Raw genomic sequence first — 21,715 nt, 5'->3', positions numbered from 1 at the left:
ACCCCTAAGAATCGGGTACACTTCAGATCATAATTATGCTATCAGCTCTTGTGAATTAACACATTGAATTCTCCCAACAACCCGTAGTGAAATATGTGCTACTATAATAACCTCATTTAAAAAGATACTGAGGCCTTGGACCGTAAGAACCTTGTCCAGGGTCCCACCACTGACAGTGAGTCCCAATCTTTACAGCATTTAAAATTGCTCTTACTGTCAAACGGACTTTAGAGCTTCACTAGCTATATGATTTTTGGTACCATAATTTAATTTCTCTTGCTTCTTCCTTTATGTGTAGAATGGAGATAATAAAAGTATCACAGAAGGTTTTGGTGAAAATTAAGTGTGTCGCGTGATAGAAAGCTCCTGCACAGAGTGAGGGTTAATAAGTCGTATAAGGAAAGTGGAAAGTAGAGAGAGAATAGCTGAAAACCTGCTTTAGACCAGTGGTCCTCAAAGTGTGGACCCAGGATCAGCAGCTACATCTGGGAGCTCATTAGAAATGCAGACTCTTGGCCCCCAGCTCAGGCCTAACTCTGGGGCCGGGCCCCAGCCATCTGGGTTTAATACGCTCTCTGGGTGACTCTCATGCACGTTGAGGTTTGAGAACTAATGCATGAGACCAGTCTGAGGCGGTGGTGTTTGGGCTGTGATACGGGGGTGCTTCTCCACTAGATCCTAACTTCCTCCCCAACTACAAACTTTTATTTTTTTTTCAGTTTTTTTTGAAACTCTATATTTCCTCCCTTCTCTTTTGCTGTTTCTTTACTTTTGCTTGGCTTCATGCTTAACCGAACCCTTCTCCTCACCTTCCACGACCAGATATCTTCCCTGATACTCTTCCACACCCTCAACTGCTCTCTACCTTCAGTTAGCTGGTTCTTAGCTCTCTTCATTCATTCATTCATTCATTCACTCATTCATTCATTCATTAAAAATCATCTGGGAGAACACAAGGGCAATAATATCAAAGAACAAATGCTTTTTTAATAACAGCAGAAGAAGTTAATCATGGGAGATGCATGGAAACACTAAAGAGAAATAGCTGGATCAGCTGACTAAAGATGATTGAAATGTTCTACCTCTGTTTTCTTTAAAAGCAAAACCCGACAAACCAGAAGGGAATGAACTGCTGTTCAGTCAATGTCGGGCACTTCCTGATTATTCTCTGCTGGTGCCTTGGGTTTGTTGTTGTTTTTGTTCTTCTTCTTTTGCCTCCAAGCCTTTGCTCACCCTCTTCCCCCAGCCAGCTCTGCCTCCCTCCTCCTTCACCTCCATCAGGGAAAGTCCCCCATCGTTTAATGTCCAGGTCAAAGGCTGCCTCCCCCTCTGCTCCTTCCCATCGGAGGTGACTCCTCTCCCCCAGCAAGATCAGACACCTTTGTTTCTACTTCTAATCAGCGGTTGGCACATTTTGCTGCATTCCGGTCATGCAACAGATGGATGAAAGGTCTTCGGGCCAGGACAACATCTCAGCTGCCTCTGTACCACCTCAACGTCTTGCCCTCAACAGTCCAGGCTGGGCTTCACTGCAAATGATCACACATGGCCTGGGGATGAGAAGGCCCATCACCGTCTCCTGCTGCACCACACACAACGACTCCAGAGGAATCAAGGAGTTGAATTCCCAAATCTATCCAAAAACTTGAGAAATAGAAATAAAGGGCAGCAAAGCAACTTACAATTGCAAAGTAAATTGCAGACATTGGTGGAGACAAGATCAATGAGGCCTATTATATAAAGCAAATAAATTATTCAACAAAATGTAATAAAGTTATAAATGTGAACACAGGAATGACAGAAAAAAGTATGTGACAACAACACAGATGAAAATCTGCTCTATAATTACACTGAAATTGATCAATAGTCATGAGGTCGGTACCCAGATTCCTGTATAAAGTAGCTAAAAGGAGATGAACAGTTTCTACACAAGAATATATAGACAATAAATCACCATGTGGAAAAATCAGGGCTTTTTTTAGCCATTGAAGAAATGCAAATTAAAACAATTAAAATAGATCATTATACACCAATTAAACTTTTTTTCTGATAAAAAAAATTTATTTTGTCAAGGCTGTCAGTCTCTCTCTTGTTTCTCCAGAGCCAGGGCCAACACAACAGTGAATCCAATAAATCTCTCCAAGGTAAAGTTTGAAAATATGTAAAAAGAATAATCACACAGTTCCTACAATTCAACTCAGTTATTAGATTTGGGAGAAAATGTATCAAGGAAATAATCTCAAAGGGGCGAAAGAATTTTGCTAATTGTAATTTAAAAATCAGCAAACCGAAAAGGCCTGGCAAATACTGTGCAGGGCCTGGAAGTTTACCTGGCTTGCAAGCTAACAAGCTACCCTGTAACTGTTTCCTAGATGCTGTCAGAAGACAGGAGACCCCCAGGTCAGAGACAGAGGACTGTATTCCTCTGGGGAAAAGCTGTAGCCAGAGCTCCAGGTTCATGTATGCCGGCTCCCCACGTTTCCCAAGTCCCATGGGGGTTACGGAAAGGGCCTGGGGCTGGATCCTGCACAGGCGGGGGTCTCTGTTACAGGAGAGGAACACTGAGCTTGGGGGACTCACCACGGCTATAGTAATGGAAGCAAGCTTGCCTTTTGCCCAGGGGGAGAGTTTACTTCATCTTTTAAGGTGGCTTGCTGCACACACAACTCTGAGAGATGGCCTAGATAATGAGGAGTCAGGGCCTTGGAACCTTGGCCTGCCCTACATGAATATGCAGGGGGGCTCAGGGCTCCCGGATCACCTCTCCCAATAGTGACTCATTCACTCATTCAACATATCCATTCAAATTTATTGTCACCTTCTATATGCCTTGCACTGAAATACAGTTGACCCTTGAACCGTGCAGGTCCACTTATACACGGATTCTTTTTTCTATAAATACCTACTATAGTACCGCGTGATCCACAGTTGGTTGAATCAGCGGATGCGGAATCACAGATAGGAGGGGCTGACGGTAGAGTTATAGGTAGATTCTCCACAGCGCGGCACCCTTAATCCTCGGCATCTCTCGAGGGTCAACTGTAGAGGTTAAGGATACAGCGGTGAATAAACTTCCTGCCTGAGAAGAGCTTATATAGTAGGGGAGGCAGGTATCCAAAAGGAATTAAATAACATAATGGCACTCTGTGAACTGTTGTGAAGACAAAGCGGAGGAGTGGGATAGAGCCGTCTTTAGACAGAGCGATGGACAGGGAAGGCCTGAGATGGTGACACTGGACCAGACACCAGAAGGAAGTGAATAAGCCACACGCCTACCTGAGGGAAGAGCATCCCAGGCACACCCCAAAGCCCTGAGAATGGGATGTGCTTGTCACCTTCAGGGAACGGAAGGCCGAGCAGCTGGGGTGTGGTGAGCAGGGGAGAGTGGTCTGAGATGAGAGTAGAAAAGCCCAAAACGACTTGTAATGGAGACAATGTAATTTTCTAAAATGACAAACAGACTTTTTACATGAAACGATTTATACAGAAGAAGTCAATGAAACCCATCAGACTGAAGCCCCAGTCCAGTGAATGGAGGGCCACTTGGTGTCATGGACAAATGGGGGATGGGGGTCGGAAGAGCTAAGCCCCCCACATCAGTCACCAGGCGACAAACCTCTCGCTGTTGCTCCATCTGCAAATAGGAAAAATGCCTAAAAAGCTTGCGGGTTAAGATCAAGTGAAATAAAATGTGTGAATGTATTTTGTAGTTACAAATATTGGAGAGAGTAAAACCGTAATAACTCGATCTGCATCAAACGTCACAAGAGAATGGAATCTAAGCTTTGAACTAGAAGTTAAAAATAGTGGCAGTTGGGCTTCCCTGGTGGCGCAGTGGTTGAGAGTCCGCCTACTGATGCAGGGGACACAGGTTCGCGCCCCGGTCCGGGAGGATCCCACATGCCGCGGAGCGGCTGGGCCTGTGAGCCATGGCCGCTGAGCCTGCGCGTCTGGAGCCTGTGCTCTGCAACGGGAGAGGCCACAACAGTGAGAGGCCCGCGTACCGAAAAAAAAAAAAATAGTGGCAATTGTCATCATTTATTGAACACTTAGTCAACTATTAAACCATACTTTTACAATAATCTCCTGACAGTTGTTAATTATCCTCATTTCTAAAATGAGAAAATTGAGTCTCCGAAAGCTTAAGTTGCTCAACGTCTCTCACCTAATACATGGAACAATATAAAAAGTGTAGCTATGAAGAGAGCATATAGCAACACGAAAAATGTTAAGAGAAATCTGGAAAACAAAAAATTGACTTTAGGCATGAAAAGTGTATGTGGATAGAAGCAAAGATGGGAAAATAAAAGCATGTCCTGCATCCGACTGGGGCAAGAAGAATGCTTTTACATTTTTGATATTCTTTGCTCTCGTTTGCCCAATAAAATAGGGAGAAAATTCTTGTGAAACTATTTCAGATGCTAGTCACCATTTCCTTCTAAAGGATGGTCTTTGTCATGTCAATTTTCGTCCCAAATCCAGCTTTTTCCACGATCAAGTGCAAACCCTGCTGCTTGGCATTTGCACTCTGCATGTCCATCTCCTGGTGGCTTTGCCCCAGCTACCCACACTCTGGCCAGGTCCCACCCTCCATTCATCTCATCCAACATCTAAATGCCTTCCTGACAGTTCAGTAAGCCTAAGGGCTTCTCCGACCACAGCTCCCCGCATCTCTGTGATCCCTGAATAGCCCATCACTTCTGAGATTTTTTGTCAACCACTTGACACTTACGCCTGCAAATCCAAGTATTTTTATCTTGACTCCTCTGCCTGTTGCTCTTTATGCCCCAGGAGTGAGTCTGTGTGTGTAAGCAAGACCAGTCCCACACAGGATGCAGAAGGCAAAAGTCCTCACTCTGTGAATGGATGATGAAGGGAGAGTAAGGAGGACATTCTTTGTGTCCCTCCTGCAGGGTCCAGATCCCCAAAGATTGCCCCAGATGCCAGGGGTGGGATGCTCAGAGGACCAGGGAAGAAACACTTCCCTCCACTGCAGCCTAGGGAACCTTTCCAGAAAGAGCCTCTTCTGGGCGGCCTGCTCAGCCTGAGGCTGTTCCCAGGGTGTTGGTAAGAAGCCAGTGAATGACCACCAGTCGAGCTGCCCTGACAAGAGAAGGGGCAGTCTGGGCTCTGTGTTCTTTAGGTTCTAGTCTACTCCCAGGAACAGAAGTATTGCGGCTTTAGGCTGATTTCATTTTGATTGAACTATTTTTTTAAGTGTTAAGAGACTGAAATGGGGTCTGGGCGGCAGGTTAGGGGAATTTCACTTCTCACTGGTTTCTACCTTTGCCCAGGGGTCAACAAAATATAACCCGATCTCCACCCTGGATGTGAAGACTGGAAGACATACACTAGGGTCAGGAACTTCCGCAGCCGCAAAGGGAGGGCGGGGTGGGAATGCGGGTAGGGATGTGATGGGACGGGTTAGGGATGGCATGGCGAGGAGGTGGCGAACCCTCCCGCGTCAGAGCCTCTGCCAAACTGCCTAGAAGCTGCGTTCTTTCTGCACAGAGCCAGAGAGGGAACTTCTTAAGGCAGCAGGAAGCCTCGCCCGGCAGAAGTGTGGCGAGTGAAGCGGCAGGCAGGATGGTGCCGGGTTGAAGAGCTTCCTGTTTGACATACCCAACACCTGAGTCTCCTAGTTCACCTAGGATGGGGATCCAGGAAACCAGAATCTCTCTGTCCGGTGCCTCTGTTTCCGGATGTCAAACTGTGCCCCAGGCTGGTCCCAGGGATCCGCGAAGGTGGCGGCCACGGGATTCCTAGGCGATTGTGAACCTTCTCCGCGGACTCCCGCGTTGGGGTTCTCTCCGCGCGGCGGGGGCGGGGAGACTCGGCGGGACAGCCTGAAGGCCCGGCTCCAGTCGGCGGGCTCTCCGGACCACCCGCCCCCGCGCACCCCGGGTGCAGCTCTGCTCCAGGGGCCGCCGGCTCGTGGTGGAGTCCACTCTTCAAGGCCGCCCTGCGCGCGGACACCGCGTGCTCTCAGATTCCCAGCCCTACGACAGCCCGTTGCCCCCGGGACGGCGAGGAGAGGCGGGAAGGACTGGCGGGCCCTGCGGAGCTGGACTCCTGAGGGGTCCCACTATTTTTTTTTTTTTTTCCTCCACTGGAAAAGAGGTCCACGAGGGCTCCAAGCAGAGGCGCCAAAGGAGGGCTGCGGCACAATGAGGGACCATGGTAGGACGACCTGGACCCCTCTCTGCCGTCCCCTGGCACACAGGGCCCCCTCCGACGCTTGCACCCTCCCTGTCCACGCTGAGCGCCAGGGGCGCGTGCGTCCCCGCCGAGGAGCCGGGATCCCGCACGCCCCGCGCCATGGAAGCAGCTAACCTCTCGGTGGCCTCCACCGGGGTCGCCCTTCGCCTGGGACCCGAAGCCTAGAGCAGCAGCCCAAGCCCCGGCGGGGTCGTCCAGTTGACCCCAGGCGGCGCCGCCCTGCCTGGTCGAGAGCCGCCCTTCTCTGTCTTCACGGGGCTGGTGGTGACGCAGCTGGTGCTGCCGTTCGCGGCCACTTTCCTGTGGAACCTCCTGGTCTTGGTCACCATCCTGCGCGTCCGCGCCCTCCACCGTGTGCCGCATAACTTGGTGGCCTCGACGGCCGTCTCGGACGTGCTCGTGGCAGCGCTGGTGCATCACGCCCCTGAGCCTGGCGAGCGAGCTGTCCACCGGGCGACGGTGGCGGCTGGGGCGGAGCTTGTGCTACGTGTGGACCTCCTTCGACGTGCTGCGCTGCACCGCCAGCATCTGGAACGTGGCGGCCATCACCCCGGCCCGATACTGGACCATCACGCGCCACCTGCCGTACACGCCGCGCACCCGCCGCCGAGCCTCGATGCTCATGATCGCGCTCACCTGGGCCCTCTCCGCGCTCATCGCCCTCGCGCCGCTGCTCTTCGGCTGGGGCGTGGCGAACGGCGCTCGGCTCCAGCGCTGCTAAGCGAGCCAGGAACCCTCCTACGCCGTCTTCTCCACCTGTGGCGCCTTTTACCTGCCTCTTGGCGTGGTGCTATCTGTCTACTGGAAGATATACAAGGCGGCCAAGCTTCGCTTCGGTCGCCGCCGCAGGGCTGTGCTGCCGCAGCCCGCCACCGTGCAGGTGAGGCGCGGGTTGAGCAATGGGGATTTGGGGAAGCGGGTCGCTGCGGGGGGAGGAAGCGTGGCGAAAGGGAGAGCTGGCGGTGGAAGTTTGCACACTTGGCGCACGCGCGAAAAGGTTGGCCACCAGCGCAGCCCGAGCGGCCGGGGAGTTTGCCATCTGCTCTCCTGCAGCGCACACCGAGGGGCTCATCACCTGCGCCTGGCGCGCACGCGAAGGGTTCGCCACCTGCGTGGCTGGTGCGCGCGGGAGAAGGGGAAGGGGGCGACATGGGCAGCGTTGCTCGGTAGCGGTGAGGGCACGTCTGATTTCGCTGCGCCCTCTGTTGCTTTTCCCCAGGAGCTATTGTGTCCGTGCGAGTCTTTAGCCGCCAACTTCCTAGTCCCGGCTAGACCAAGCGCGACTGCAGGGGGCTGGGAATACGTCCTGCAGATGAGCGAATTCCTGTGACCATGCGCCCCTTATTTAATGTCTCCACTGCGCCCTCGTCCACACCCTGCTGTCCAGAGGCGATTCCCCAACCCTATCGGCCAGCTCCCTGCCAAGGGGGAAGTGAGGATAAAAATGAATCCAAGTGTCACTTTGGTTTCACTGTCCCAACCCCAGTGCTATCTTTTAGTTACTCTGGAACGAGGTAGAACCGTGGGTTGAAATCCCAGCTGGGGACGTTGAGGCAGTTGCTTAATCTCTGTGGGTTTTGTTTCCTTAACTTTAAATAAGTGAATTCCTACTTCATAGGGCTGTTGGTTTACGTGAGATGAAGCATGCGAGGCACCTAGCGCAGTGCCTGGCAAACGGGGAATGGGGGGCAGAGCTGGCTGGAGCAAGGAGATCCACAGCGCGTTGCCTGGCAATCTACAATGGGCCCGCACATAAGCCTAGAAATGAATGAGATGGAGGAACCTGCATTTGGCAGAACTTCTCTCCATTGTATTTAGAGTCGGGGCTTTCTGCCTTTTGGCCAGACCCTAACAGATGACAGTTCCCTCCTCACCCTGGAAGCCCCAAACTCTCCTTTTGAGTGAATGGGGGTTTCAGGCTCTCAGTCCTAGAGAGTAACAGGACTTATTGCCCCTTTCCTAATACAATATATGGACCAGGGAAAGGGGGCATGAGGGGGGAAGGAAAGAGATGGGGTAATTTCTTCTGTTGTTAGTTTTGTTTTACTTTTGAAAGTTAACTCCGATACTTAGGTTATTCAAACGTGGGTATTTTTAAAAGCAGGCGTCTCGCCAACCCGCACGCCCTTCATTAAATGGCAGAGGAGTTTTGTAGGATAAAATAGGAATGTCAACTGGAAAGTGTTGGTAGGGGAGAGCTTTATTCAGAATTAATGATGTCCTTTGAAAGGTCCCTCGGAAATCCTGGGGTGATCATCGCTTTTCTCTCTGCTGGCCGAGGTAGGGCTGACTTTTACTGGCTACATCAATCCAGTGCTCACCCAGAGACATCATGGTGAAACGGATGCTAGAAAGGCTTGCCAAGCCTGAGTTGAGTGTTCATTTTTGACAGAACCCATTCAGGCAGGTGATACAAAGCAGGTGTGCCTGGTCGGGAGCCTGGCCAATGGGGAGGCCACTGGCAGGGAGAAAGAGCTCTAGGAGGCGGGGCAGCGTGGTGCCCTGATTTAGCCACCTGCTGGCGCCACCTGCTGGGGCGAGCCCCTGCCGCACCTTGTACTGCAAGTCTCTGCTCTAGGACACAGCATTGGTCTAAGTCAGGCTAAGAGTCCTGACTCATATGATGCTGAGATACATCTACAGATGAGATGGGGCTCGAGAACACCCTGCTTCTTTAGGCTCCAGCAAGCTGTCACTCAAACTCCTGGGTAATGTTGCTGAGTCAGCATTTGCAAGCTTGCTGACCACAGGACACCCAGACAGAAATTTAAAATAATGTGCCAGGAGTACTCCCTCCATGCGTTCCCCCACCTGCTTTTGTCTGACGTCCGAGGAAATGAGTCAAGTTGCATTTAGGTCCTGCAAAGTGTCTTTACTGCTTTCTGTGGGTGATGGAAGTACTTGGGAAGGCAGAAGGCCTCTGGTCATCAGGCTGTGCACAGCCTTCATCTTTTCTCAGGATTCTGTGACTAGGTCCCAACACTAAAATAGTATCAGAAAGGGATCTGCAACAGTGCCTCAATTTTTTAAAGCAGAGAAGGAAAGAAATGCTGACTGAGTTCCCTCTTCCAGGCACTGTGCCACTTTACCTACATCCTCTTATTTAATCCTCAGCGTCCAGACAAATTGGCATTACAGTCTCTGTTCGTCAGGATAAGCTAAGATATGCTGCGTAACATAGAAGCCCCAGACTAACGGTTTATCTCACTCTCACTCAAAGTTCAGTGTGGGTCTGGCAGCCCTCTTCCTGCTCAGCTCTCCTCCAGGCGGTAACTCATGGATCCAGGCCCCTTGTCATTCTTGAGCTATGCTGTCCTGAACATGTGGCTTCCAAGGTTTCTGTGGAAGGGGAAGCAAGACCTGGGGATACAGCAACTTTTACCTGCCTTGCCCTGAAGTGCCCCTTCGGGTCACAGTCCATTGGCCAGACACTGTGAAAACTTGGGGAGCCTATGGCTCTTTGGTGAACACTAACCGTCTTTGCCACACAGCTCTCATTTTACAGATGATCAAACTCAGGTGCCATAAAGTGAGTTCCTCCACGACCACACAGTTATGGGGTGGAAAAGCTGAAGTTTGTCCCAGATCTAAAAGTCACTGTTCTTTTTCACCCCTTTTTCAGTATGCCATGCTCTCTCCAGGAACTTAACTTCTGGGCACTGTCACAAACATCTCACAAGTATCTAGACCTTCATGGGAGACAGGCAGTCATATCCCAGTCAAGGTGGGTCATGGGGATGTCAACTGAAAACAAAAGCACAACCTAAAAGATGAGAATTATGTTTTATTCAGTGGACTTTCTGAGGACTTAAGCCTGAAGACAGCCTCTCGGGTCGCTCTGAGGGATGGCCCCGAAGAGGTAAGGAAGCAGCCAGGATATATAGAAAAAACAGGTAGTCGGAACTTCAAAAGATTACTGTTAATTAAAGAAAACCTGATATCTTAAGTTTGTTTTTGTTTTTTTATAAATTTATTCATTTATTTATCCATCTTTGGCCACGTTGGGTCCTCGTTGCTGCACACAGGCCTTCTCTGGTTGCGGCGAGTGGGGGCCACCCTTTGCCGTGGTGCATGGGCTTCTCATCGCGGTGGCTTCTCTCGTTGCAGAGCACAGGCTCTAAGTGTGTGGGCTTCAGCAGTTGTGGCACACGGGCTCAGTAGTTGTGGCTCGCGGGCTGTAGAGCACAGGTCCAGCAGCTGTGGTGCACGGGCCTAGCTGCTCCGCGGCATGTGGGATCTTCCCGAACCAGGACTCGAACCCATGTCCTCTGCCTTGGCAGGCGATTCCTAACCACTGGGCCACCAAGGAAGCCCCAGATATCTTAAGTTAATGCATTTAGCGCTTGTCTATGTATGGGAAGATGCAAGAGTCTGGGCTCATTGAAATCAGCCCTTTGATTTGCACCTTAGCTATCTGGGGCTTGTATCTTGCTTTTCTTTGTCCTGAATCCCCTCAGGGTGCACAGTTCAGTGGCTGATGGCTTGAGGACCACAACATCCTCTGTTTACTGACATGGCAGGCGACATTTTTCACGCACAGCGAGCAGGATCTCAAAACTATGCCCGTGAACACCTTTCCAGGAGAGCTGAACGCAGTTGAGCACAGAGGTACTGCCAGCTTCTCTTGGGAGACGGGATTCATTCCCACCTGCATCCTTTTTGTCAGCCTCATAGACTGAGCGCGACACATAGCGTGTATTCTGCCCTCACCACACACACCTCCCATGGGTTATGACTGTTTCCTTCTGCCCTGTGCCTTTTACTGCTTAGAGGAGGAAAGAAGCAAAGCCAATAGAGATGATTCGGTTGGCTTTTAAAATGCGACATCAAACATTTTGTTCTTTTTAATTATCTGATATCTGTGCACAAGTTGATACCGGGGCCATGTTATTCATTAGGTGCAGTGAGGACATCACCGAGAGCCACCATACTTATAGGGGCCCGTGGAAATAGTTTAATTTTAATTTCTTTTAGAGGAAAAAATGAATATAATTGTTAAGGAATATGTAAGCATGAGCCCAGCCTCGATTATATTAGTCTTTATAATAATATGGTCATAAAATATAATTTTTAATATTTTTTTAATGGAGGAAGGACCCACAGAGGCAAGGATGCTTCGGGCTCGTGAAGGTTATAATGTGGCCCTGGTTGATACCCTTCACTCATTCACTCAATCAATAAACATGTGTTGGGAGACGGTGTGCACAGTGGTTAAGAGCATGGGGTTTAGAAGCAAGGAGGCCTGGATTCCAATTCTTTCTGTGCCACTTATTAGCACTTCAGCCAAGTGAGTTCATCTCCATCTGCATTTCCATCTGTAGGTAAAATGGAAATATTGCCATCTGCCTCTTAAAATTCTTGTGAAGAATAGATGAGATAATAGTGTCTATGGAGTAACTAAAATAGTAAACCCTAAATGATAGCTGCTGTACTGTCTTCATTATTATTTTTTGAAATTCTTCTTATAAATTATAAGTAATAAACTATTATTTTATACCTCTTACCATTATAGGTGGGTTTGTTATTTATTTCTTAACAATTAGTACAAAGCTTAGTGTCTTAAGACAACAAAAACGTATGAACTTACAGTTTCCATGGGGCAGGCATTGGGAATGGCTTAGCTGGGTGGTTCTGGCACAAGGTCTCTTGTGGTTGTAACTGTGGCTTGTTTGCATGTCTGTTAGCAGGACGTCTCTACAAGGCTGCTTGAGTGTCATCACAACACGGCCGCTGGCTTCCCCTAGTCTGAGACAGTGAAGCAAGGAGGCAACTGCAGTCAGTGCCTTTTATGATCTGGTCTCAGAAGTTATATTCCATCACTTCCCTTATATTCTGTTCCTTAGAAGTGAGTCACTAACTCCCATCCATACTCAAGGGAGGGGGAATTAGGCTCCACCTTTGGGAAACGTGTCAATGAACCCGTGGACATATTTTAAAACCCCTTCAAAAGGACACGGAGATGGTTCAACGTTACTTGACTGACTTGTAGTGACCTATGCATCAGACAATGTAGTAGCCTTTGAGGTTTCATAGAAGTGGTCTCTGATCTCAGGGGATTAATTTTAGTAAGCCACAATTACAGAATTAATAATAAATTCTTATAGGTGCTTTTCTAGATGTCTGTCCAGAGGGCAGTGATCCCAAAAGACTGATAGTGTACGTGAAAGCACTTTGGAACCTGTAAAGGTCAAAATAAATTTGTAGTATTGAGCTATAGCATTTATGATGACTTGGATCTGAATTTTAAATAATGTTATATTACAAAATATTTGGCTCTCCAACCCAGTTCTCCACCTTAGTAGATTTGTGTTGCAAGCATACAGTATATAAGCCCTAAGTGACCTGAAATCTGTACAGAGCCCTCGACGTTTTTGCCACTTTTCCAATGTTTAGTTGTCATCTGTTCCTCTCCAAAGACCAGCGGCTGGTGGGCTTGTGTACAGAACCACGTGTGGGACCTGGGTTCAGTCAGAGCTCAGATATGGGAAGAGGATGGTGGAAAATCATCACCCTTGTTCTGATTCCAACTACTAAAAGAAATATGACTGAAACACATTCCCATGCCAGACTGCAAGGTTATTTTAACTTTAGAAAAGTAAATTGCATTAATCAAGTTGTATCAGTGGTAAAAATACATCTGGCTTATGGTTTGATTCTTTTAAGATTGGCACTGAGAGTTTCCAGAACTACTTAGGTGGATGAAGGAGCGTTTTCTCTATACTTTTAGAAATATCCCTGGCTTTCCCCTCTCTATAAACTTCTCCCTTGTTCTCTTACATCATTATGTTCATTCTGGCTCTTTACATCTGCTTCCGTTTCTCTTTTCTCTGATTGGACTGCTGGGGAAGAGTGGAAAGGGCAGGGGGAACGAAGGGGGATGTAGATGAGCATGGTGCAGGGATCGTGTGTTTTCACCAATGACATTTAAATCCATGTAGTTCTTGGAGAAGATTGAGCTTCTCAGTGGAAGAATGACATCCAAACTCCTTGGTCATTAACCCTTTGGTAAGTCACAGAATTCGCTGAAGATCGAACAAACCTTTGGACTTGCTGTCCAGAAAGGCACATAGACATTTACTTGCCCAGCGTGCCTAGGGCACTCCCTGAAGCCCATCTCTGGAGAGTGATGCTCAGCCTTTCCTCCTACTGGCTCTCCGAAGGGATGGAACCCACAGTGCAGCAGGAACTGGAACTCTCTGAGGCAGGGCCGTGGTGGTCAGGGGAGCCATGGCCCCCTAAGAGGGCAGGTCAGAACACTGAGGCTGGACAATGCGTGTGCAAAAGGCAAAATCTCCCCTCTCTCCATTACACCGTACTCCTTCTGTGCAGAGACTCTCTGGCCTGGGAGTCTAGGCACCTCAGGGTAAGAGCACTTGCCTCAACAGATGACCTTCCATTGGCCTCCACCCATAAAGGGGGGTCACTAGGTCAGATGATATAAGAGCAAAAACAAGTGTCGTGTAACTTTAATTAGCACACTTGATTACAATTTCCCCTTCTCATCATTAACTCCAGTGGTGCCTTAGCCATTCCAGGGTGACTAACAGCCCCGCCAAATCCATGTTTTCCAAATATAAGAATAATAGTAATTGTACTTTATGTTATCATCATACCCAAAAGTTTAGCAAAACTGTACTCTGTGGTGTATATAATTACCCTCAAGGGAAAATTAATATTTTTCAAGCCCAGCAGTGCTCTGCCTTTATTTATTTTATTTTATTTTTTTTACATCTTTATTGGAGTATAATTGCTTTACAATGGTGTTTTTATTTTTATTTTTTTTTACAAGAAAATGTCCTTAATTTATTTTCTGGCTTCTTTTGCACAAGAGAAGCAGCTGAGAAGATTTCCTGGTCTAGTTTGTCAGACAAGCTAGACAGCTCCTGTTTACTTTGAGGGGCTATTTTGGTTAGTTATCTCTTCAAGATGCCTTTACAAATGCAGCTTGGAGCTTGGTTATCTCAGTACACCTTGGGCAGAGAGAATGGAGCTCTGGATATCACAACTCCTGACCCTCCGAGCTCTGGTTAGAAATGGGGGATTCCAGTTACAATCCAGATTGCCTTCAACCAAAATCGGAAACGCCTCAGTGCCCTCTGCCCTCCCTCAGATGTTGTAGGGCTTGACTAGTCACTAGGGTTAGTGTATCTCCTCACACCAGCCTTGTGAAGAGCCTCACTGTACGGGGTGCCTGACCATGCGTCACAATGCAAACTGGTTGGTCCCAGAAGTGATTAGTAACCTTCCTTCTTTCTGCTTTCCTTTTCTAGTTCTTATTAGGTTGTTCATCTGACAGCATTAGAGGTTTACATATGTTTGTGGGTACTTTCTGTGGCAGCTGGAACTTTTCTTAATTGGGGGGGAAGGGACAAGGGGACATGAAGCTGACATTTCTGAGGTCCTGCCATGTACTACTGTCTCACTGTCATCCTCCAGGAAGTCCACCATATAGATAAGGTTCTTCATGGTTGTAGATGTGGAAATGGGGGCTCCGATTGGAATCCTATCTAATCACTAACTTGCTCTGAGCCTTGGTTTCCTCATTCCTTCTTTACTGGCTGCTGTTATAACTGAGTAAGTTGGTGTGTGGGACCACATGGCAAATACTAAATGACTCTCAGGAACTGTGAAGGTCTGAGATTTTAGCTTGTTTGCAAGCAAACAAGTCGGCCTACCCTAGTTTACTGGACGCTGGCAGAAGGCAGGAGACTCCCGGATCAGAGTCAAAGGCCTTTATTACTCATGGGACACAGGCAGCACCAGCTTCCTGTGTGCATCCGTCCCCCTTTCCTTCAAAGTTCCATGGGAGTCACACGGAGTGGCCCACTGGATTGGCCTCACAAGTAGTAGAGAAGCTCCCAGATTAGGGAACTCAAGTCTGTATTGGCCAGGGTTGGCCAATAAGTAAACTTGCCCTTTGCTCTTAGGAAACATGAATCTTTTATGATGGGTTGCAAGTAAACCTGCCTTCTTTTCTACTGGGAGACACTATCTCTATCTTCCAAGGCTGTTTGCTCTTCAAACATCCTTGACAAGCTAGTCCAAAACAAGGGCTGTCACTGTCTTTGCTAGCAAAATGTGCAGAAACGCAAGAGACTTAGAGTTTTCACCCCCAAATATCTATTTATTCAGTAAGTGTTTATTGAGATTTTAATATAGGCCATATATTACAAGGTGCTGGGGACTTTTCAGTGGACAGGACACACGTGATCCCTGCCCTCCTGGAGTGTTGATTGTGACACGATATTCAGAATGACGATTCAGAATCCATGCCCTGATATCAGAGTGCTTATGGGAACAGTGGGACAGAATATTTGAAATTGGGACTTGATGGGGAATTCCAGTATGTAGTCCCTATATCCACAGTAGGTGATTAATAAATCTCTGAGAATATATTGTCTGGCTGATTTGGTCCTTAATTAATTTTAGGTGGAAAAGCCTCACTCTATGGAGATGTTTAGATGAACGCATCTTTTAGGTCGTGTCCCCTTCCCCTTCCCTTCCCTTCCCTGGCAGAAAGAAACCATACAGGCCTGGAACCAAACAGATTGGGCAGGCACCTTGGTTCTGCTTTGCCCTGCTTGTGTGGCCTTGGCCATGACATCTGATGTCTCCAAACTTCTGTGTGTTCAGAGCACCTGTCCTTTTACAGCAGGACCAAAAAGTGTCAGGTGCTACTGGTTGTGTGCCTTCAACAGTCCGTATTTTTGCCTTCAGATTAGTGGATTCTAAGCCAGCGTCAGAGGCTTCTTAAACCTGAATGGTCAGTTTTCCCACAGCTGTGCAGAGGAAAGTCAGGGCCAAGAGGCTGAGGAGACACCCAACCAAAGAGGAAAGACAGAGAAGCTCAGGGCTGGCCCCAGAGCTGGGTGCCAGAGCCCCTAGACATTTCCTAGGAAGCTGTAGATGTCCATTCTGAAAGCATCCCAAGCACAAATGTGATCCTAAGATAGGTTCTGTGTTTTCTCAACTGTGAAATGGAGATAATCCCTCGAAGGATTGGTGTGAGGATGAATTAAAGTCATTCGTTACAAGTGTTTAGCATAGTCTCTGTTTTACAGCAGCTTTTCTAGGGTTGTTCTTAGTGTCTTTTGCTTTACTATTGGATATTACATTTCAAGTGAAAAAAGCCAACCATGTCAGTCTCCTAGCAAACCAGGGGGACTGCCTTTTCTTTCTACTGCCTTTTCTGTTTCTCTTCCCCCAGGATCCCTTTGAACTGAACTGACCCCATGTCTTTACTTCTGTAGCATAACAAGGATTTGGAATTGCATTAACCCAGGGAGGAACTCAAGTGCCTGGGAGGTCATTGAGATCACCGGAGAAATGGCTGGGAAAGTGCCCATTAATGAGCTGAGTGGGACAAAGACAAACATCACCTGCCACTTCTTCTTGTGCTCTGATACTATTTTTCCCTCCGGAAAATGGACTGCTATGATTCACGGGGTGATTTCAGGGTGACACATTTTATCCCCCAGGCTTCCTTTGGTGGATGATGGTGGTCTACTATGAGGGAATTGGTCAGTGTTATCTCTTCTAAAGAGGAGAGGTGACCTGCAGCTCCCATCTGTCTTGGGGGGACTGGAAACCTTGGGATGGCTCATTAAAGAGGGGGTGCCCGCTGGCCCCCAGAGGGTGTGTGTTTGCCAAGACAGGCCTTTGTAAGGGACAGAGGGATGGAGAGGAGGGAAGTGCTGGTTGGTCACCACGAGAGACCTTTTCCTTCTCTCTCTCCAAGTGGCAGCGGGAGGATGCTGGGTTTACACTAACAAAAGAAAGGACTCAACTTTGTCCATATTGCCATGATCTGTTTCAGGCTGACCTAGTGGTTTTCTGAATAAATAGAGATGAGGGTGGGGGGAAGTAGCAGAGACCAAGAATTTGAAGGTAGAGCTGAGGGTGAGGTTTGCCAGGTCAGACCACGTGGTCGCCTTCTTGGCTCCCACCGTCCTGCCCCAGGCGACAGGAGACAGGGCTCTTCCTTCTGTGGACACTGAAGTGCCCCGCAGTTGGGTGGCTCTCCTGATGCCTGCCTCCAGTTGTGTCTGGGAGGGAAACTAGATGCAATCCTTGCCTGGGAGCCCCTTGCCTCTGAGTTTTCTCCAGCATCATGACTGGCAGCATTCCGGGAAGGAAGAGAACTGCAGGTGCAGACCATGCTGTTGAAATGTCAACTTAACAGCTGTTTCCTGGGCACCTGTCAGGTGCCAGGTGGTGTTGCCAGGCAGGTGCTGTACAAGGAAGACCCAGGCCTGCCGTTGTTCAGCTTGGACTAGAGGGGTGCCACATATAACACCCATGATCACACACATTGCTACAAAGGAGGGGAACATGGTACCAAATCACAGGGAGATGTGATTGAGTTTAGAGGGGTGCTGACTGAAAAAGAAAAGCACAATGTAGGAGTTGTGACTTAAGTTTTATTTGGGGCAAAATGAGGACTACAGCCTGGGAGACAGCATTTCAGATAGCTCTGAGAAACTGCTCCAAAGAGGCGGGGGCAAGGTCAGTATATATGTGATTTTGGTGAAGGGGGAATACATACAATCAAGAAAATATTTTTTTGCAGAAGGTTTCTGCTAGTCACCAGAAGCAGTGGTCACCATGAAGGATTTTAGTGCTTTTCTAGATATGAGGAGATACAAGAATTGGGCTCATAAAATCCTCTCCTGAAAGTATCTAACTATCTGAAGGCCTGTTCTGCCAGTTTTTCCGAGAGCAAAGAGGGCCTCATTCCTGCTCTCACCCTGAATGCCTTTCAGGAGGTAAACTCAAAATGGATTAAAGACCTAAATGTAAGGCCAGACACTATCAAACTCTTAGAGGAAAACACAGGCAGGACACTCTATCAAGATCCTTTTTGATCCACCTCCTAGAGAAATGGAAATAAAAACAAAAATAAACAAATGGGACCTAATGTAACTTCAAAGCTTTTGCACAGCAAAGGAAACCATAAACAAGACCAAAAGACAACCCTCAGAATGGGAGAAAATATTTGCAAATGAAGCAACTGACAAAGGATTAATTTCCAAAATTTACAAGCGGCTCATGCAGCTCAATAACAAAAAAACAAACAACCCAATCCAAAAATGGGCAGAAGACCTAAATAGACATTTCTCCAAAGAAGATATACAGATTGCCAACAAACACATAAAAGAATGCTCAACATCATTAATCATTAGAGAAATGCAAATCAAAACTACAATGAGATATCATCTCACACCAGCCAGAATGGCCATCATCAAAAAATCTAGAAACAATAAATGCTGGAGAGGGTGTGGAGAAAAGGGAACCCTCCTGCACTGTTGGTGGGAATGTGAGTTGATGCAGCCACTGTGGAGAACAGTCTGGAGCCTCCATGAGTATTGAATGGTGAGTGCTGTGCACCCACCGCGTTCCCAGTTCTCGACCATGGGGACTTGGTCGCCCAGCTTAACAGGTTGGGGAAAGCCTCAGCCAGTGGGGTGGGGGCTCAAGCCAGGGTGTGACACCAAGACACCTGCTCTTAACTGTCTCCCCGTCCCCCGCTTTTTAGATCATATTATTTGACATTGTAGGGACCATCACTCTCACTCCCTGAAGAGCCTTCAGAATTTATTTTAACCTACGGTTTCAAGGACTTTTTTGCCTAATACTTACTGATGGAGTATGAGATCAATGCATCTTGAATGAGGCTGGAGGGGAGGGCTCGGCCAGGGTTGGAGTGGCCTCATGTCGCTGTACCATCCAATGATACGTTTTATTTTTGAATTCCACTTTTCCTTTGTTCCCAGGTGAGGGAGGCCCCTCACGAAGCTGAGATGGTGTTCACAGCACGTTGCCCTGTGGTGGCCTTTCAGATGAACAGAGCCTTGTGGCAGGAGCATAAGGTGAAGTGGGCGGCCGTGATGGTGGGCATTCTCATCAGCGTGTTGGTGCTGTGCTGGAGCCCCTTCTTCCTGACGGAGCTCATCAGCCCCCTCTGTGCCTGCAGCCTGCCCCCCATCTGGAAAAGCGTATTCCTGTGGCTTGGCTACTCCAACTCTTTCTTCAATCCCGATTTACACGGCATTGAACAAGAACTACAACAATGCCTTCAGGAAACTTTTCACCAAGCAGAAATAAACCCAGGGCTTGGAGAGATGCACAGGTAGGGTTGTGGGGAGGGAACTGGGATTTCTCCCCTTCACCGGAGATCTGGGTGGGAGCCTTCCCCACAGATGAGTATCAATGACGTTTGGGAACCATACCACTTGGGCCTGGACTATAGGAGCAGCAGAGCCAAAGGTTCTCCAGAAGAACAGCAAATGGGTGGCAAGTGTGCAGTTACGTCCTCTTGCCGTGTATGTGGCAGACATTGCTAATTGATCTCGGCACACCTCCCCACTGAGGAGGAACTTGGCCTCAGAATCCTTTTCAGACAGCGCATCAGGCAGTTACTGCAAATTGGCTAGAATTCATACAAGAGTCAAAGCTGATTTGCCCTTCCTTTATCTAATTACCATATTCCTCAGCACAGGGCCCCAGTGGCCTGTTTTGTGGCCCACTCAGGAGCCTGTCTTCTTTGTGAAACAGCCCTCCTCTCACCCTTATCCACCCAATTCAACTTATCTTTCCCAAATTCCAAGGTAGTGTATCCCAATTTGGGTGATACGGATCATCTGAACTTTTGTTTTCTAAAAACATTGTCCAGTTCAACCCATATCTACTGAATCAGACTTGTAAAGAAGAGGTCTGGTAATTTATATTTTATTAAATTCTCTAGATGATCTTTTTTTTAATCAGTGAGAGACACAGCAGCTGGATGCTTAGGCTGCTCTTTAGAGCAATTAAATTGGCATTTCTGGGGGTTAAGATCCAGGTTTTTATTTTATTTATTTTTTTTTTGCGGTACGCGGGCCTCTCACTGTTGTGGACTCTCCTGCTGCAGAGCACAGGCTCTGGACGTGCAGGCTCAGCGGCCATGGCTCACGGGCCCAGCCGCTCCGCGGCATGTGGGATATTCCCGGACCAGGGCACGAACCCGTGTCCTCTGCATCGGCAGGCGGACTCCCAACCACTGCGCCACCAGGGAAGTCCGGCAGTAGTGCTTTTTAAAGCTCCCTGGGTGATTCCACTGTGTGGCCGGCATTGGGAACCCCTGGTGAGGCCTTTCCTCTGCTCTGTACAAGGGAGAGCAGCTGTGAGAAATGTTTCCATTACTTCACCATTCTGACTTGTATACGTAATAAAGTACTTTTGAAGCATTCATTTCTGGGTTCAGAATCATTCACATGTGATTGGTCACACACACGGATACATGTTCATATGTACATACACTCACGTGTATGTCACTGAGATGGGGAAAATGTGTGTTGTGAAACTAAAACACAAACACCACCACCAACCTCTCCCCCCAAAACTGCCATAGTGAATCCTGGCCTTTCTGAAAAAGATTAAATGTGGCCACATATGGAGGAATCCAAGGGCCTTGATGAGGGGGTGCCTGGACTAAGTCATCTTGGCCAGAGTCTACCTGACTTTGGAGGTGGCTGGCTGCCTATTGATTAGGTGTTTTAATTTACACGAAACAGTTCACCCCACCATTGACTCACTTGATGTCTGAGGTATGCAGACCATCTTTCAACTTACACTATAGAGTTATCTGTACTTTATCAGAATATAGGTCCACTGGGCCTTTTCCAAAATCTTTGGGACAGATAGAATCTTTTTTTAAATTTTAGAAATGCAATATGGTGTGTAATCCCTAGATTAATTAATACCCCCAGCCGGTCTGAGCCAGCAGCCTCTAATCAAACACATGGGTACTTCTGCAGTAAAATGCATGAATATTTACACTGTGAGAAAAGAACTAAAAATAACCTCACACTGGGTCAGATCAGATTTTATCATCACATGAGTTAGAAACAACCTTTGTTTCCTGAGCTTTCTGTGCTTTGCTATTGAGGACCCATATAACCTCAAGCCATCTGAAGTCCCAAACTTGCTCAGCCCTGCTGAGAGGAGGGATTCTTCAGGGAGTCTGGGAAGAGTACGTGGTCCAACCATTCCTTTGTTGCTAGAGGACGGGACATCACATGGTGCTTGGCATGGCCCCTAGGACAGCCTTCTTGGAGTCGTATTTGGAAATAAGGTACTTCAAGAAATAGTCTTATGAAACTTAATCAATGCCTTTCACATAAAGCTGTAGTTGAAGTCATCTGCTTACACTCTTTGTGAAGGCATGTTTTCTTATGATAATGGGAACTTTTCATTGACCATGTTTCCGTTTTTATTCTGATCAGGAGGTAGAACCAAACTTATGTCTTAACTTTGGAATCTATATAGGAAGGGGTAACCTACTTGTGTTTGACGTTCCTAGCCAGTCTATAATCCCAATTCTTATTTAGGTTCTCCCTGTTCTAGCGTTTTATGTCTTATTTATACTTTACCATCATATTCTGTGTATTTCCTACAAGCTACCTCAAATCCTCTGTGAACTGAGATGGGGAAGAAAGGACCAGGAGATGACTGACAA

General features: G+C 47.8%; 1 protein-coding gene across 1 annotated transcript; it reads left to right on the top strand.

Annotated features, from left to right (window-relative positions):
* The first annotated feature begins 6,318 nt into the window (after window positions 1–6,318).
* On the top strand, window positions 6,319–19,323 carry LOC112392717 (5-hydroxytryptamine receptor 5B-like). Its single transcript, XM_024734510.1, is given in 4 exon segments — window positions 6,319–6,636; window positions 6,638–7,099; window positions 18,993–19,255; window positions 19,257–19,323. Coding segments are annotated over 4 exon segments (1,110 nt in total).
* Window positions 19,324–21,715: the final 2,392 nt, after the last annotated feature.

Source organism: Neophocaena asiaeorientalis, unplaced genomic scaffold, assembly GCF_003031525.2.
Source record: "Neophocaena asiaeorientalis asiaeorientalis breed wild unplaced genomic scaffold, Neophocaena_asiaeorientalis_V1.1 scaffold32, whole genome shotgun sequence".
NCBI classification, from domain to species: domain Eukaryota; kingdom Metazoa; phylum Chordata; class Mammalia; order Artiodactyla; family Phocoenidae; genus Neophocaena; species Neophocaena asiaeorientalis.
The sequence above is the reverse complement of the archived record's forward strand: the minus strand, read 5'-3'. Positions and strand labels throughout refer to the sequence as shown.